This window comes from Papio anubis, chromosome 10 (genome assembly GCF_008728515.1).
Source record: "Papio anubis isolate 15944 chromosome 10, Panubis1.0, whole genome shotgun sequence".
Taxonomy (NCBI): domain Eukaryota; kingdom Metazoa; phylum Chordata; class Mammalia; order Primates; family Cercopithecidae; genus Papio; species Papio anubis.
In genome coordinates, this window is record NC_044985.1 from 97,883,868 (window position 1) to 97,902,845 (window position 18,978).

The following is an 18,978-nucleotide window of genomic DNA, read 5'->3' on the forward strand; positions in this document are numbered from 1 at the left end:
CATTTTTTCTCAAAGTATATGTCAGAATCACGGGGCTTGTTAATTAAAATACAAATTCCTGAAACTCATGTGTACATAGACTCAGAACCTCTTTTTTGTTTGTTTGTTTGTTTGTTTGTTTGTTTTTGAGACGGAGTCTTGCTCAGTCACCCAGGCTAGAGTGCGGTGGCGCGATCTCATCTCACTGCAACCTCCGCCTCCTGGGGTTCACACCATTCTCCTGCCTCAGTCTCCCGACCAGCTGGGACTACAGGCACCCACCATGATGCCCGGCTAATTTTTTTTTGTATTTTTAGTAGAGATGGGGTTTCACCGTGTTAGCCAAGATGGTCTCGATCTCCTGACCTCGTGATCCGCCCGTCTCAGCCTCCCCAAGTGCTGGGATTGCAGACTCAGAACCTCTTTAAGTGGAGCCTCAAGAATCTTTTTTCTGTAAAAATATGCATTATAAACAAGCTTTCTGCCTGGTTCTTAGGCACCCTAAACTTTGACAATTACTGTTCTACAACATCTGTACCCAGGGTATGCTTTACGTTCTAATTTACAGTGGAGCAGAACTGCAGAATCATAAAGAATTATTCCCAGGCCTTGAGACCTAATCACAGAACACATACAGTTTATATGGCTGAATTTTAGAATTGTAATGGACTAATGACCCTTTTATGCCTTCATTTTCCTCCTTTTAGAACTGGAATGTATACAGTGGTTATCCTGTGCCCGCCCAACAATGTATATTTGGTACCATGGGGGTAGATATTTGTCTATTTTAATTTCACAGATCTACAGATGGAGAGGAATGGAATTTAAGGAGCTATACTTAAACTACGGCCCAGGTGCATCATCCACACCTGGATCTAATTTAGGTGACAGGTTTCTAGACCGTCAGGCTGATGCCAACTGTGTGAGACTTGTGAGAGGATTTGGGGAGGGGCTGCATGTAGGAGGACTTCTTTAGGACTTTCTAAGTTCCCTCATTTGCTTAATGATGGTTTCAGAATCATCAGGGTTGGAGTGTGGGGAGGATGATGAGGTGGAAGTCGAAAGTTCTTAGCCCATTGGAAATCTAGTTCAGCACTTTGTAAAATAACCATATTTTCTTTTTTTTTTTTCTTTTTTTTTTTTTTTCTTTTTTAATTTATTTATTATTATTATACTTTAAGTTGTAGGGTACATGTGCATAACGTGCAGGTTTGTTACATATGTATACTTGTGCCATGTTGGTGGTGCTGCACCCACATCAACTCGTCATTTACATCAGGTATAACTCCCAATGCAATCCCTCCCCCTCCCCCATGATAGGCCCCGGTGTGTGATGTTCCCCTTCACAGTCAAGTGATCTCATTGTTCAGTTCCACCTATGAGGTGAGAACATGCGTTTGGTTTTCAGTTCTTGTGATAGTTTACCTTTAAGAATGATGGTTTCCAGCTGCATCCATGTCCTACAAAGGGACACAAACTCATCCTTTTTTATGGCTGCATGAGTATTCCATGGTGTATATGTGCCACATTTTCTTAATCAATCTGTCACTGATATGGACATTTGGGTTGATTCCAAGTCTTTGCTATTGTGAATAGTGCCGTAAACATGCGTGTGCATGTGTGTCTTTATAGCAGCATAATTTATAATCCTTTAGGTATATCCCCAGTAATGGATGGCTGGGTCATATGGGTACATCTAGTTCTAGATCATGAGAATCGCCATACTGTTTTCCATAATGGTTGAACTAGTTTACAATCCACCAACAGTGTAAGCGTTCCTATTTCTCCACATCCTCTCCAGCACCTGTTGTTTTCCTGACTTTTTAATGATTGCCGATTTCTAACTGGTGTGAGATGGTATCTCATTGTGGTTTTTGATTTGCATTTCTCTGATGGCCAGTGATGATGAGCATTTTTTCATGTGTCTATTTGGCTGTGAATGTCTTCTTTTGAAATGTCTGTTCATATCCTTTGCCGACTTTTGATGGGGTTGTTTGTTTTCTTATGTAGAATTTGTTTGGAGTTCTTTGTAGGTTCTGGATATTAGCCCTTTGTCAGATGGAGGTGGATTGCAAAAGAATTTTCTCCCATTCTATGTAGGTTGCCTGTTCCTCTGATGGTAGTTTCTTTGCTGTGCAGAAGCTCTTTAGTTTAATTAAGATTACATTTGTCAATTTTGGCTTTTGCTGCTGTTGCTTTTGGTGTTTCAGACATGAAGTCTTTGCCCATGCCTATGTCTGAATGGTACTACCCTAGGTTTTCCTCTAGGATTTTTATGAGTATTAGGTCTAACATTTAAGTCTCTAATCCATCTTGAATTAATTTCGTATAAAGGAGTAAAGAGAAAGGATCAGTTTCAGCTTTCTACTGATGGCTAGCCAATTTTTCCCAGCACCATTTATTAAATGAGAGATCCTTTCCCCTTCTTGTTTTCTCTCAGGTTTGTCAAAGATCAGATGGCTGTAGTGTGGCCCAGTATTATTTCTGAGACTCTGTTCTGTTTCCATTGGTCTATATCTCTGTTTGGTACGAGTGCCATGCTGTTTTGGTTACTGTAGCCTTGTAGTATAGTTTGAAGTCAGGTAGCGTGATGCCTCCAGCTTTGTTCTTTGACTTAGGATTCGTGGCGTTTATCCGAAGTCCCTACATTGCTGGGGATCTCCCATGTGAAATTCACCTCTTGACAATTGTGTCTTTCTCTGGCAGGTTGTTTTTTTATCTTTTTTCCCTAGCTCATCACATCTAGCAGAGAAAGCAGACACACACAGAAACCCCCTCCAGAAACCCTTTCTCCAGTTCAACTACTAACTCTTTCATATGCTCCACATAGAAGAAGAGCTTCAAATTCATCACACGTGTCTTTCATACATGGTGACTGGTGCTCTCTTTGGAATGTGGACTAGATTGTTGTCAGACTTAGCTCAAACTTTGGATTTAAATATGCTATTAGCTCTAGTACTGTATTTGACACTTAGTTAATTTTAAAGAAATGTTTTTTGAGTGAAGGAAAGCCACCCATTATAAAACTGAGACTATTTTACATTTCAGGGTTTTTCCTTTCTGAATACATATTTTCATCCTGCTTTACCAATGATCTTAATAATTAATGTATTATAGAAAAAAATGAAAACTTGTATTGCCTTCATAATTTGGGAAGCAAACACTATCATATAAAATATAGATCCTTAATGTGTGTAAAGTTTCAGTTATGCAAGATGAAAAAGTTGGAGATTTGTTGTACAACATTGTATTTTTGGTAAATAATATACAGCAGAGTTAAACATTTGTTAAGACAGTACATCTCTTGTGCTTTTCAACCACAATAAAATATTTATAACCCCTCAGAAACCTCGAAAAAATGACTGTTTCCACAGGGGGAAAAAAACTAATAAAAATAATAATAGTATATATATCCTAAAGCAGGCAGTAAAGTCAATAATAATGTAAAGCAATTTTCTGAATTTGGGAAAATTGAATTATAGAATGTAATGGTGAGAATAATTAATTGAATATATAACAGAAAAATGTATTTAAGTTTAGACTGTATTTGCTCTGAGATTTGATTCTTACTCCCTTTGGCTTACCAGCAGCAAGTGAGATTGACTCTGAACTTTAATATTTGTTTATATTAGTATATTAGTGTTTCCCTCTGACCATTATACTATATTTCATTTGCATTATTTCCAGTGAATTTTATGATGCTGGTAGTTTTACACACAGAGGTTGGTTTTGCATGCAAAAAAGTGTAGAATTTTTTTCAAGGAAAATATAATTCGGCCAAGTACTTTGGTTCATTCGATGCTGCCTGTTTTACTCTGTTCCACCCAATCACTGTGTTGGATATATTGTGACAAAGGCTCATTTTCATCAAAAGAAATCCCTGGAGGGTTTGCTACTTCAGTGAAATGAAATTCATTAAATATAGTCTAATGTAAGGTGATTGGAATATATATATTGCAATACACATATGTATATAATTGCATTTTAGTCCATTCTTATGCTGCTGGGAGCATTTTTTTAAACCCTCACTTCTAAATGAAGAACCCTGCATGAAAGCTTTTTCTCTTTCTGAAAAACAGCTGGTTTCTTCAGCAATTCAACCTAGAACAAAGAAATAAAAAATACTACGTGCTAAAGCAGATCCACAGTAAAAATTTTGTAGAGGCAAGGCAAAGTAACATTAATAAATGAAGCTAATTAGACTTGATTTGCATATTTAACTCATCTTAATTACACAAGGATTCAGCAAACATTTTAAAAGCTGCAATCAATCTTTCACAGACATGGTTAGTTATTTACATGAAATAACAAAAACTAGGAGCTTTGTTAATGATTTCTCTGTTTCTAATTTATATGCCAGTGAGATCATTTCAGTAAGAATAATGGAGTATATTTTTTAACAACCTGTAAACCCATAAGGTTAAAATTCCAAAGAATTTTTTCACAAATATGTTTTTAAGAATTTCCAGAATATATGAAATGTTATATAAATTGTTCTATTGTATTAAAATGGTTTACCTTGTTCAAATAAAAAAAAGATCTTATAAAATTCTTTTGACATTAATTTTTAAACTTGAAAACTAAGGTACTAGCTGTAAGAGAGACAAGCAGCATCTAGTAGGTGATGAGTAGGAGAATTTTTTTCTCGCAGTTGGCATAAACTTTAATTCTGTTCGCTCTTGGATACAATTTGCTTTCTCATCTTTAATAGTACTTTTGACTGGTCACAGAATTTGAAATTAAATAGGGGGCACAATGGCATAATATAATTTATCTTTTTATCTTCAATGTTTTATTTAGAGAAGTTATTTTGTAAAAATATACACAAGAATGCTGCCTCTGTGTTGTGATGTGAGGGGCTGGCAGGTGCACTCAGAGTGGCTAAGTACAGAAGGTTCTGTGGACAGGAACGCAACAGTGCACAAAACTTTATGCTGTGCAGCTGTCAGATGGTTGTGGCATTCCATTATTAGGGCTCCATTTCTTAGAGTTTTTCTCCATGAGGGTCCTTTTATAACATCAAAAATCCTGGCCCTTTTGCTTGAATTACCTTGAAAAGGTGGAGGTCATGTGGTTAGGAAAGGAAAGCTGGTGAAGGGTGCATTTACCAAACTTGCAACGTGTGTGTGTGTGTGTGTGTGTATGTGTGTGCATTAATTTGAAAATATGTATTAAATACTTCCCACGTGCTAATTCATCGTTGTGGTTATAATTATGAAGTGATAAAGACAGTGCACTAAACGTCATCTCTGCTATCATAGAGCTTGCAATCTGCATATTATGACTATGTAAGTGTTAACATTTATTGAGTACTTACTTTGTCCCTGGCAGCAATCAAAGAACTTTACACCAATTAATTTGTTAAATCCTCAGAATGGCACTATCATGTAGATACTATATTATTTATATTTTACAGATGAGAAAACTGAGGCTTAGAGTGTTCCAAGGACGCAGTAGGCAGCAAAGCCCAAATTCAGACCCAAGTAGTTTCACTTCAGACACTGCGCTTTTAATCATTACATTATATGCTTGTATAATATCCAAGTCTGTTTAGATATATATTCAAATATGTAAAATATACAACTTTTCATTTTGAGACTGCATATAAGCCCAAAATTACCTTTTTGGGCTTATATGCATTACCTTTTGCAGCCAGTTAGTGCTCCAATGGCTATTGTATTGCTAAGACATTTTATGAGTAGTGAAATAAAGATATCTGTAGCTCTTTGCAAGGGGTTGAATTGTGTCCCCTTAAATCTATATGTTGATGTCTTAATCCACAGTGTCTTGGAAGGTGACTGTATTTGGAGATAAGGTCTATAAAGAGATAATTAAAGTTAAATGAAGTCACCAAATCCAATATGACTGGTGTCCTCATAAAGAGATTAGGACACAGATAGACACAGGTGAAAGGCTATATGAACTTACAGGGACATGACAGCCATCTACAAACCAAGCGGAAGGACTCATAATGAAGCCAACCCTGCCTACACTTTGAGCTTGGACTTCTAGCCTCTACAACTGTGAGGGAATAAATCCCTTTCGTTTAAGTCACCCAGTCTGTGGCACTTTGTTATGGTAGCTTTAGCAAACTAGTATAAACTTAATTGTGTCTAAGGATGAGAACACCACTCTATATCTGAAACCAAAAACTTGAATGGATAATACATTTAAGTGTGGAAGAGTTATACTGGTCAGAGCTACCCATTGAGCAAATCCAATTGCTGATTTTATATCCAGTTTTTGTGAAGAGTTTACTTTGGATTGTGTTGGTTACAGAGGCAGGAGTTGGTTGAAGTCAGTCTTAGAAAAGTAGCTTGTGTTGGTCAGTGAGACTTGTTTTTTGCCAGTTACAGAAGTAGAATAAAGTTGATAATAGCGTTAGAAACATGTTCACTGTAGTGCATCCTCAGCCAGTTGGCTGACTTTCAAGTCGCATCTGTTGCTATTTGGCTTTTACAGGAATGTTCACTGAAGTTAGTTCTCATTGATCAGTTAGATAGGTTTAAAATCCGCTCTGATTGTTTACTTGTAAGCAGGGCTATAGCACTGTTGCTAATTGATTAGATGAGTTTATAACTAGTTCTGGTGTTTGTGACCATGGATGGAGAACACTGAGTCTTTTCCTGGGAGAGTGGTGACTTTTAAAATTCTCAGCAGCGAACAAAAATTAGTAAGTATAACAAGGAATAGAGAAAAAGCTACAGATTAATCTATAAATAATACTATCTCTTACTTGCATAGGCATTATGTTAATTGCTTTACATAAATTTCTCCCACTGTAAATGGAGATTTAAAATATTTCCAATTTCCTATGGTAGAGATTAAAAGAATTGCTATATGCAAAGTATTTAGTATAGTGTTTATGCAAATAAGAGATAGTATCAATAGTTTTCCAATAAGCTGAGTTTTAAACTCTGCAACTTCACTCAAATATCACATTCTTAACCACCACAATAATAATAAAATGCATATATATTATGGTTTCATTTATATGAACTGAGGTAGACACACGAGACAGTGAAGAAAGGTGATTGTATATATACGGACTAGTTCATGAAATATACAACAAACATGATTTATGGAAGTTGCCTCTGGAGGTGGCCTAAAATGGGAGACTAACTTTTCATTGAATAGTGTTTTGTAATATTTGACTTTACAACCATATTTTTATATTTCTTTTCTCAATAAAATATAGTTAATAAAAATTGTAGGGATGTTTTTACTAAGAAGGGCATGAGGGAATGTTTTGGAATACTGGAAACATTTCATATCGCAATCTGAATAAAAAATTACACAGATATATGCACAGATAAAAATGTATTGAGGTAAGCCCCTAAGATTTGTGCATTTTAGTGTATGTAAATTATATGTCACTGATATGCTTAGGCTCTGTGTCTCCACTCAAATCTCTCAAATTGCAATCCTCATAATCCCCATGTGTTGAGGGGAAGTGATTGGATTGTGGGGGCAGTGTCCCCCATGCTGTTCTCATGATTATGAGTTCTCACGAGATCTGATGGTTTTATAAGCATCTGGCATTTTCCCTGCTTGCACTTCTCTCTTGCCTGCTGCCATGTAAGACATGCCTGCTTCCCCTTCTGCCATGATTGTAAGTTTCCTGAGGCTTCCACGGGAACTGAACTGGGAGTCAATTAAACCTCTTTTGTTTATAAATTACCCAGTCTCAGGTATTGCTTTATAGCAGTGTGAAAATGGACTAATAAGATCACTAATATTAAAATTGATTTAACATATCAAAAAGGCAGTTTTTTTGTTTTCTCTGACATTTAATTTATTTTATATTGTTTAACTTTTAGGTTCAGGAGTACATGTGCAGGTTTATTATATAGGTAAATTGCATGTCATGGAGATTTGGTGTACAGATTATTTCAAGACCCATGTAATAAACATAGTACCTGATAAGTGGTTTTTCAATACTCATCCTTCTCCCACCTTCCACCCTCATGTGGGCCCCGAATGTCTCGTGTTCCCTTCTTTGGGTCTATGTGTACTCAAAGTTTAGCTCCCACTTAAATACCAAAACATGTGGTATTTCGTTTTCTGTTCCTTGTTGCTATGTTAGTTCACGTAAGATAATAACCTCCAACTCTATCCATGGGCCTGCAAAGGACATGATCTCATTGTTTTTTATGCCTGAATAGTATTAATGGTGTATATGTAGCAGTTTTATTCTTCATCCAGTCTACCATTGATGGGAATTTAGACTGATTTCATGTCATTGCTATTATTAATAGTGCTGCAGTGAACATATGTGTGCATGTGTCTTTATGGTAGAAAGGCATTTTAAAATCTAGCCTTGGAGAAACAAAAAATGCGTCAAGTGGACTCACTTCATATTTTTGTCTTAAATTGTTTTCAAAAGCATATGAAATTCATTGATTAAGTAAGTCATTACAATGAGAAAGGACATTTGTAAGCATTAGCACTTTAATGATTTTAGTGATGATGTGCTTAGCTACTTATTTTATGATTTAATTTTGGTCTAATTTTTAAGAGTTTTTAAAGGTTTTTTGGTCTTAAATATGACTTTTGATAAGTATTATTTAATTTTTTTTCAAATTTTCACATGACACTATTGACACTTAAAAGACTTTTACTATTTTGAGGGAACAAGAGTAATCTTTATACATAGGGTTCATGGTCAGTCAGGCTAGGCTAGCTTGTGTTACGGTAACAAACAACCTCCAAATCTCACAACATGTATATCTTGCTTCAGTTCTGTGTCCTTCATGGGTTGGAAGGTAGGTGTGAGGGGATTCCTGCTCATCTTCCCAGGGATCCAGGCAGATCTCTCAGCCATGACTTTGAATGTTGTTTGTTTCTGCCAGGGGGAAAAGGGACTCCTGGAGGGCATTTGCACCTATTGTTAACTGCTGAAAATGTGGAGTTGGGGAGAACCCCAGAGGAGTATTCCACGTCATTTCCACTTACCACTCTTAAACCAGAGCTCATTGTATGGTCTCTCATAAGCCCATGGAGGGTTAGGAAGTGCACATCTACCCAGAAAGGAGGAATATTGGAAAGATTTGGCAAATGGCCTCACTCACTCCATCTTCTTGCACATAAAGGGCTAAGGGACTTTGGAATCAGACAAAACTGGGTTAGTGTCACGGCTCTGGCACTTTTTATTTGTGGATTAAATGCCACTGTTTTCATCTCTAGAATGTGAATTACAATAGCACCTATCTCCTAGCATTGCTTTGAGGATTAAATATGGTAACAACTGTCAAACACTTAGCATAATGCTTTAGGTATGTAATAAACAGTTAATGAATGTAAAGCTGCATTCTCCACCAGGAATCACCATTTCCCTGTAGCTGTTTAAAATGTTAATAGGCAATGGAAAAGTCAATGGGTGAATACGCTCCTGGGTTAGAACTACATTGAAGCAAAGGTGTTGGGGAATAAGACAGTGCACGCATTTCGTGTCATGACTGATCAGGATAAAAATAAATATTGAGAAGACTAAGCTATTTGTCCAATAATAAAGCATATCTAGTGAGGGTGAGGTTTTTTTTTTTTTTTTCTTTTTTGCAATTTCATTTATAATCTCCATGTAATTATGCTTACTTTTTCATTCAATAAGTTTATCGTATCTTACCAGAGCTGTCTTAGGCCTTGGGGATGATAAGATGAAGGAGATGAGTTTCTCTTGTGGAGCGTAATTCTAGAGGCAGGAGACGACAATAAACAGGGAGAGAAATTCATGAAATAATTTTGTTAACAAGGACTGATATGAAGGAAACAAAATGGGGTGACCCATTTGTCAAGTATTGGCATCTGGGAATATAGTTGAACCCTGAAATATCAAGGATGTGACACAGTGGAAGCTCAGTTCTCATTCATGGACTACCCAATTGCAAGGTCCTGAATGGCGGCTTTTCTCCTTGTGGTGGTTGAGAAACCCAGGTTCCTTCAAGTTTATGCTGCCTCATCATCTAGAGCCCTTCTGCATACAGCCGGCAAAGAAGGGAAAATAAGGAGTTTGGCAGATTATGGGGGATATTTTTTAAGGGCCAGGCCTGTGTTGGACTTACTTCACAACTGCCTGTGTTAGCAATGGAAGAGATCCAAGTTACCCTACGGTACCAACGGCGAATCCGTAGGTGTCTGGATCAACTTCAGCCTTTGCCTCCTCAGAAGAAAGGATTCGACTGAGGGGCATAAAGCAGAAAAAGAGACTGAGGCAAGTTCCAGAGCAGGAATAGGAGTTTATTTTAAAAGGCTTTAGAACAGGAAAGAAAGGAAAATTCGTTTGGAAGAGACCCAAGCGGGTTCCTGAAAGATCAAGGAAGAAAAGAGAGCAAAAAAGGGAGGACTTTAACCTTGATGCTAGGACTTTATAGGCTTACCTCTTTCCCATGATTCTTCTCGTAGGGTGGGCTTCCCGCATGCGCAGTGCTTTCTTTACCCTTTGGAATTGAGCACAGGCATGCAGTGTGTTTAGGGAGGTATGTGCATGCCTGTCTGAGGCTTTTTCCTTTCTCCAGTGGTGTGTGCCCCCAGAATGTCATACTTCACTGTTTTGTCTCTTAACACACATGCCCAAGAAGCTACTTCTCCCTGGGGCCTGCATTCAATGAACACTTTAATGTTAACAAGTGTGGACCATCAGGAGATTGTCTCTCTCTCTCTGGCTAATAGGTTAAATATCATTTTTAGAGAGGCAATATCACGGAACCATCACCCAACATTTCTAGTGGGTGATGGGAGAGGCTTCTCCTGCCCAGCTCCTGCCTAACTACCTGTAGCAGCTACATTTCACTGAGCAGAACTCGGTCACATGGCCACACCTGACCTCTAGTCTGGCTGTGTGCCCAAAAGGAAAAATAAAAGCGCTTCATGAAACAGTTTCTGCGCCTCTAATGACTGGTTGTAAGAGAGAGGTCAGGAAATTAGATCTCAGACAGCATGAAAAAGGTTGTGTTTGAATTGAAAGCAGCATGGGAAGGATAAGGACATGTGTATATCTAGATGAGAACATCTGCAAGAGAGGAAACAGAAAGCACAAAGGCGGGAGCATTCCGGGCCGTTAGCAAACAGGAGGGCCAGTGTTACAGCTATATGTTCTTATATCTATCTGTACTTAGTTATCCTGACAGTACAAAGGAGGTTTCTGGATCAGATATCAAACCATTTACTCACAGAGAAGACTATTTATTTTCTATTCCTCAATTCCTTATGTGGGGGGCAGCAGGGCTGAGTGAGAACCGGGTATACTTTGTGGGTCCAGGAGGAAAGGGGTTATGGACCACTAGAAAGGAAACCCCAAACCACGAAATTCAATTTTCCTTCTTCCCTCTGGGGAGTGGGGGTTGGAGGGAGAGAGGGAAACAGAGAGAGAGAGAGAGAGAACAGTAAAGAAACCTTTGCTCTGAAATCTAAACAAATCTTCCTAAAATGAAGGAAAGCATCTGGGCTTGCAACCCTTGGATGTGAAGGAATGTCTCAGGGTGAGATGTCCCTGTATCTCTCCAAGGGTCTGTATCTTTAGGGTTGCTACTCAGTCATTCTTTAACTCAGGTGCCAGAACTCTGCTTAGAAAGCCCTGACCATGAAGAAATATGAAACTATTTGAGGAACACAGTGAAAGAGAAGGAAGAGTGGTGAAGGATGAGGTCAGATACAGAGACAAGAGCCAAACAATATAGGGCATTAGGACATAGGCAAAGAGTTTGTAATTTTTTTAGTGCAATGATGATTTCTTGGTTGGCTGTATGCAGGAGCATGACATGGTCTGATTCAGCTTTTGTTGGTTGCTCTAGTGGCGGTGAAAGGGATGACTGGGAGTGGGGTGGTATGGGAGAGGGAGGCTCCTGCCACAGTCAGGGTCTGTAGGATGATAGCCCGCCCCCAGAGTGGTGATAGTGGCAAGGGATGAAGCTGAGCAGAGTAGGGCTATATTTTGTAGAAAGACTTGTAGTAGATAAGGGTTGGAGCCGGAGTGGGGAAAGAAAGAGAGGTATTCTGATTCCCAGGTTTTTGGTTGCCTTTGTTTGTTTAAGCAGCTGGTGATGCCATTTATATGTATAAAGATTTCATGAGGATCAAAATAGACAGTTGGGAAGTCGTAAATCAACAAGTCTTCTTTTGCTTATTATGTCTGACATGCTGCATCAGACAGGTCACCAGCAAGAAAGAGGGGACTCACAGAGTAAGCTCAAGTTTAATGTTTACAGAGGTATGGGTGCCATTAAGGGAGCTAGCACAGCAGCCAGGGACTCCCAACAATTGGAAATCATCACTGCCCACTACCACTAGGTCTGAAAGGGGAGGGGAAGGAAAGCATTATTGGATGCAGTGTGCAAGTGGCCATGAGAAAGGATACAGGAGCTGTGGAATTTGGTAGAGAATAGGGCCACTGACATAATCACAGCTGAACAGGAGGTAGCAGAAGTGGCAGTTTATCCATTCTCTCTCTCTTTCTGCTCGTCCATATCCTACAGGTGCTTCTGTCTGGCGGAACCCAACCAGACCCAGAGGTCCTAAGAACCTAGGCAATGTAGTTAGTAGAGAGCCTGGCATAGGGCAGGGCAGAGCCATGTGGCGAATGAATCTGAGGGCAACAGAAAAAACAGCGCCCATGTCCCCAAGAGCACTTTAAGAAGGCAAATAGACATTCAAAGTTGGAGCGCAGTGGAGAAGTAAGGGCAGAGATGTCAACTGGAAAATATTCAGCATTTCAATAGTATATGACAAATATTAAGAGCCAATATTTTTCAAGCCCTTACTCTGTGCTAGGCAACATACCAACATTTCCTGTGCATTATCATCTCAGTTAATTCTCCTAACGAAGCTATAGGTTAAATGCCATTATCTTATTGTACATATCAGGCAACTGAAGCCCAGTACAGTGAAGCAATTTGTTTAAGGTCACACAGCTATTAGGTGGCAGATCCAATAATTAAGTCAGCCATTTCTACCCCGAGGGCCAGTGATAGAAATCATTACTACACACAGCTTCTCTGTCTGAGAGCATCAGATGCTGGAGCAATGCATATTGGGTCACATGATTTTTTTTTTTTTTTTTTTTTTGGTAAATTCCTTTCTTTTTTATTTTTTCTCTTTTTGAAAGAAAACATTTCTGACAAGAATTCATCAAAGAAGAGATTCCAAATTTTAATGTCCCAGTTTGAGTATTGCTTTTGATTAAAGCTGTTTGCAGACTAGAATATTAGTAACCCTCCTATTCCCTGTACCACAAAAAGAGGAGATTCGTTTTTATCTTGGGAACAAAGCTGTGTAGAAAAGCTTTTTTAAGCTTTTTTAAGATTTTTTAATTCATGAAACATTTATCTTCGAGTCAGGTTTTGTTACAGTAGCACAAATGTGGTCCGTCAGCATTTTCTTTATAACCCCATATTTCCAGGGCTTTTCAAGAGTGCCATAGAGATTCTACTTTGAATTAAAACTTGGCATTCAGAATTTGAAAAAAAAAAAACCTACTACATTTTTTCTTACCAATTAATCAAATAGTTTAGAGATTCTCAAGTTAGAAAAGGACCAAATGCAAAACTTTTATTAATACAAAAAATATTTTAAGACAATTTTGCTAATTTATATCTTTGAAAAATATTAGCACTCAGTATACAAGTATTAATATTACATCACTGTATATTAGCTCTCAAAATTAACCAAAATGTTACTAAGATAATATAAAAAACGATGACATCTTGTGCTTTGCCTTTTTGGCTTTGTGAGTAATTTATTTCTATTTTGGGAATTGGGATGATTTGAAGTTCTTAGCATAACTGGTTTAAAGTTATAACAGCATCAAGATACTAAACCATAATAACAAGGGTGGTTGGAATACTGAGAGAGTATCAAAGTGTTCCAATTTATTTTTGTGAAATTTAAATTTATGTGGGGAAATTTTACACTCTGTGAACAAAGATTCGTAGCATGAATTGATTCTTTAAATTGATATTTGGAAGTTAACTTGCTAAGTATAATGGCAATAATGAGGACAAAGTAGAGCTTAGTGATAAAGTCTTTCCAACTTTGCTTGGTTCAGAAATACTCCATGAATGGCCAATAACAGTGAGGGGCATCATGATGATCTATCTTTTATAGCTCATTTTGCAGTCTTTTCTGTAATCTCTCCCAGCCTTCAAAGATTTAAGGTTAAGTAAATACAAGGTAGTGAATGAGAGCAAAGACTTTTCAGTGAATCTACTCTTCTGACTGACTTCTCTCCAGCCACACTGGCTTCCTTGTTGTTCCAGAAATGTGTGAGGCAAACATCTACTTGGGGATGTTTGCTCTAGTTTTTCTTTCTACCTGGAACACTTTTCCTCCAGAGGTCTGCTTGGCTAACTCCCTTACTATACTTTCTTTTTTTTTTTTTTTTTTTTTTTTTGTTGAGACGGAGTCTCGCGCTGTCGCCCAGGCTGGAGTGCAGTGGCGCGATCTCGGCTCACTGCAAGCTCCGCCTCCCGGGTTCACGCCATTCTCCTGCCTCAGCCTCCTGAGTAGCTGGGACTACAGGCGCCCACCACCGCGCCCGGCTAATTTTTTGTATTTTTAGTAGAGACGGGGTTTCACTGTGGTCTCGATCTCCTGACCTTGTGATCCGCCCGCCTCGGCCTCCCAAAGTGCTGGGATTACAGGCGTGAGCCACCGCGCCCGGCCTCCCTTACTATACTTTCATTCTTTATTCAAACCTCATCTTCTGAGTGAGGTCAAACTGGATAACTCTACTTGATAATGTGATTTCCCTTAGTTCCCAAATCCCAAAGTTCCTACTGTTACTAACCTTGCCTGACATTTTCTTTTCAGACTTACTATCTTCTAGTACATTTTATGCCTTTATAACAAAATGCCCATCTCCCCGACTAGAATATAAGGTCTGTGAGAATAAGGTTCTTTGTCTATTTGTTGACATATCCTAAGCACCTAGAATTGTGCTGACAAATATTAATTGCTCAAAAATATTTGTTGAATGAACAAATCGTTGAATGAAATCTGAATTTCCAAGCACATAGCAAGACTCTCCAAGCAATAATCCACCTATGACTTTCCCTTGTTCTCCTACAGAATTTGGGTTATTTCCCTACAAGAGTAAAGAACGCCCTTTGAACATTGGTGTTCAAAATGAAAGGCCCCACATTTAGATACTTAGATCCCTATTATAATGTGTTATAGGTCCATCTTTCATGGAAACATTTAAACTGAAGCTTGGATGTTTTTGTAATTAATTTTAATTTTAGCTATTATTTGGATAAGTTAAATTGAATGAATAGATGTGATGTTTGTTTTTCACAAAACAAATGCTTATTGTATATTTAAAAATGCCACTGTACATATTTTATAAATTTTTGTACATGTAATGATGTTAATGCTGAACTGTGAAAATTCAGGAGCTAAAATGTGATTCTATAATTTAAAAAGAAAAAGAGAGCCCCCACCGTCTACCCCCAGCAGCAGTAGATATGCTGTGCTGAAAACAACAGCTTTCTAATAAGGGATTTATTAATAGTCCTTGGCCTCAGGGCTTGAAAGCTATGCTAATTGAGAAATAAAGCCACTTAGTGAGAGTTTACTACCAGCTCAATGGAGTAAAAGCAACAACAGTAGAATTTCAGTGTAGATACCAGTACTATAGTGTGCTCCCCACTCTAGTTCTGTATGATTCTGAATAGTAGTTGATAGCAAAAGCTAATATTTTCTATGGTGAGAATGTATTAATTCTGGGGAGAGGGGCTAAAATTACTTTAAAACTTAAAAGCATTTTTGAATTCCTTTTTACATTCCAAATGAAATTTATTTGACTTTATTTCTGCTTTGTCTTCCTAGGGTATATGTGAACAGTCACTTTATGGTCACATGCATTCTATCAATGATGCCATTTTTGATCCCAGGGTAAGTTCAGTTCTCCCAGTAAATTGTTTTTAATGCTTCATATATACAAATTCATTTTTATTAAACAAATTTCCAAGCTAAAATGGTAAGTTAATGGGGTGAGAAGAACAACTTTAGAAATTAGTTGTAAACAATAGGAAAAGTCCATAGATATACAGGGTTGCAGAATTTTAAAATTCACACACACAATCCCCCCACCCCAAGTCGCGGCAGGAGTGACAAGGAATTCTACTGTAGTCAACTTTACTCAAACACATTTTTAAGATCCTTTTGTCCAATTTGGGCTTCAAAAAAATAGGTGGGCTATAGACTGCATAAAATTTTAATGCAAAATCATTAAAATAACTATAATCGCTCTGTAATTTTTCTGTAAGAAAATCTGGAGAAGAAAAAGCAGTTAAACAAATTTTCTCCAATTTAGAACAGAACAATCTTGATTTGACAGCTTTTTAATTACTCATGAAAAAGTTTCAAATATGTCCTTCTTCATATAAACTGATGACAAAACAAAAATTTTTATCTGCCACTGGAGGTATTCATTCAGATGTAAGGATGATTTCACCAACAATGAAGAGTGTTGGAGAGTCCTTTGTGTTTTCTATGGTTTGAATGTATTCCTCCAAGTTTGTGTGTTGCAAACTTAATCCCCAATGCAACAGTGTTTGGAGGTGGAGCCTTATAGGAGATGTTTAGGTCTTGAGGGTAGTGCCCTCCCCCCTGAATGGGTTGTCTTTTAAAGAAGTTGAAGCTGCAAGTTCTATCCTTTTGCTCTCTTGCTCTTTTGTCCTCTCACCCTCTGTTATGGGATGACACAGCACAAAGATCCTCATAAAGTGGTGGTGCCATGCTCTGGGACTTCCCAGCCTCCAGAACTGTGAGAAATAAATTTATTTTCTTTAAAGTTATCCAGTTTGTGGTTTTCTGTCATAGCAACAGAAAATGGATTAAGACAGTTGCCAAGTTAATTGAGGATGTGTTTAAAAGGGTTCAGATAGTAATTAAGGAAGGATGATTTAAGTCTATTCTCAGATGAAAGAGATTTGACTAAATAGATGACCTCTTAAGTTCATTTAAACTCTATGATTTAATTCTATCTAGCACTTTGGTTGTCTGGAAGTTCCCAGTAGAGTGAGAATCTTAATTCCAAATTCCACTTCTTTTCCAATTAGCTATAAAAGATATCTGATGGATTACTTACATCTAACTTCACAATGATAGCATAGTCAGAATTCTGTTACCATCATGCTAGTATCATTCTTTTAGAAAGAGGAAAAATGCTACTAAAAATTATGTCTACTAAGGGAATGTTGATTGCTCCAATTGAAATTGTGGTTGTGTCATTGTCAGGCTTGGGCATTTTAATGATGGGCTCAACCAAAATTACATTTTAATAGATTGGTTTTTGTAAGAAATATTCCATCTAATTTTCTGTAGTGAGCCAATTAGTTGGAAAGTATTATAGATTAGTTCTAGATACCAAGGAATATTTTATTTCTAGCAGGGTATGGAAACATTTCAGTACTATGGACTCATTATGAAACAGAATATAGTTTTACTAAAAATTATGTCTACTAAGGGAATGTTAGAATGCTCCAATTGAAATTGTGGCTTATAGCTTCATATGCCCTACAAAAATTGAATGGGAACTGAAATGAATAATACTTTGTAAATCAGGCATTTTGTTTTGGCAAGCAATATTATAACTGTGAAAGACACAGCATTTTACATTCTAAATATTAAACTTAATAAATATGGAAATAAGCAAATTAGATGTATTGAATCACCAATAAAGAGAGACATACATTAATTACCCATATTTCAAAGGGCGAGATAACAGATATGAGATTTAGGTGTCCAATGTCAAAGTAGCTAATATTTTCTTTTATTATTATACTTCAAGGTCTAGGGTACATGTGCACAATGTGCAGGTTTGTCACATAGGTAAACATGTGCCATGTTGGTTTCCTGCATCCATCAGCTTGTCATTTACATTAGGTATTTCTCCTAATGCTATCCCTCCCCCATACCCCCACCCCCTGGCAGGCCCCAGTGTGTGATGTTCCCTGCCCTGTGTCCAAGTTGTTCATCTCCCACCTATGAGTGAGAACATGCAGTGTTTGATTTTCTGTCCTTGTGATAGTTTGCTCAGAATGATGGTTTCTAGCTTCATCCATGTCCCTGCAAAGGACATGAACTCATCCTATTTTATGGTTACATAGTATTCCATGGTGTATATGTGCCACATTTTCTTAATCCAGTCTATTATTGATGGACATTTGGGTTGGTTCCAAGTTTTTGCTATTGTGAATAGTGCTGCAGTTAACATATGTGTACATACGTCTTTATAGTAGCATGATTTATAATACTTTAGGTATATACGCAGTAATGGAATTGCTGGGTCAAATGTTATTTCTAGTTCTAGATCCTTGAGGAATCGCCACACTGTTATCCCAAATGGTTGAACTAATTTACACTCTGACCAACGGTGTAAAAGTGTTCCTATTTCTCCACATCCTCTCCAGCATCTGTTGTTTCCTTTTTAATGATTGTCATTCTAACTGGCATGAGATGGTATCTCATTGTGGTTTTGATTTGCATTTCTCTGATGACTAGTGATGATAAGCATTTTTTCATGTGTCTGTTGGCTGTATGAGTGTCTTCTTTTGAAAAGTGTCTGTTCATATCCTTTGCCCACTTTTTGATGGGGTTGTTTGATTTTTTTCTTGTAATTTGTTTCTTTGTAGATTCTGGATATTAGCCCTTTGTCAGATGAGTAGATTGTAAAAATTTTCTCCCATTCTGTAGGTTGCCTGTTCACTCTGATGGTAGTTTCTTTTGCTGTGCAGAGGCTTTTTAGTTTAATTAGATCCCATTTGTCTATTTTGGCTTTTGTTGCCATTGCTTTTAGTGTTTTAGTCATGAAGTCCTTGCCCATGCCTATGTCCCGAATGGTACTCTCTAGGTTTTCCTCTAGGGTTTTTATGGTTTTAGGTCTAACATTTAAGTCTTTATTCCATCTTGAATTAATTTTTGTATAAGGTGTGAGGAAGGGACCCAGTTCAGGTTTCATCATACAGCTAGCCAGTTTTCCAAGCACCATTTATTAAATAGGGA

The 18,978-nt window shown here is 37.6% G+C and overlaps 1 protein-coding gene across 8 annotated transcripts in view; it reads left to right on the forward strand.

Moving 5' to 3' along the window:
• Window positions 1-18,978, forward strand: part of SPAG16 (sperm associated antigen 16) — a 1,155,561-nt gene that overhangs the window by 824,896 nt on the left and 311,687 nt on the right. For 7 of the 8 annotated variants that reach the window (XM_021924411.2, XM_017946898.3, XM_017946897.3 and 4 more), the window contains one exon: window positions 15,799-15,864. The exons of the other annotated variant lie outside the window; for it this stretch is intronic. In XM_021924411.2, coding sequence (XP_021780103.1) covers window positions 15,799-15,864 — 66 coding nt within the window. The remainder of the gene's footprint in view (window positions 1-15,798; window positions 15,865-18,978) is intronic. 8 annotated transcript variants of the gene reach the window in all.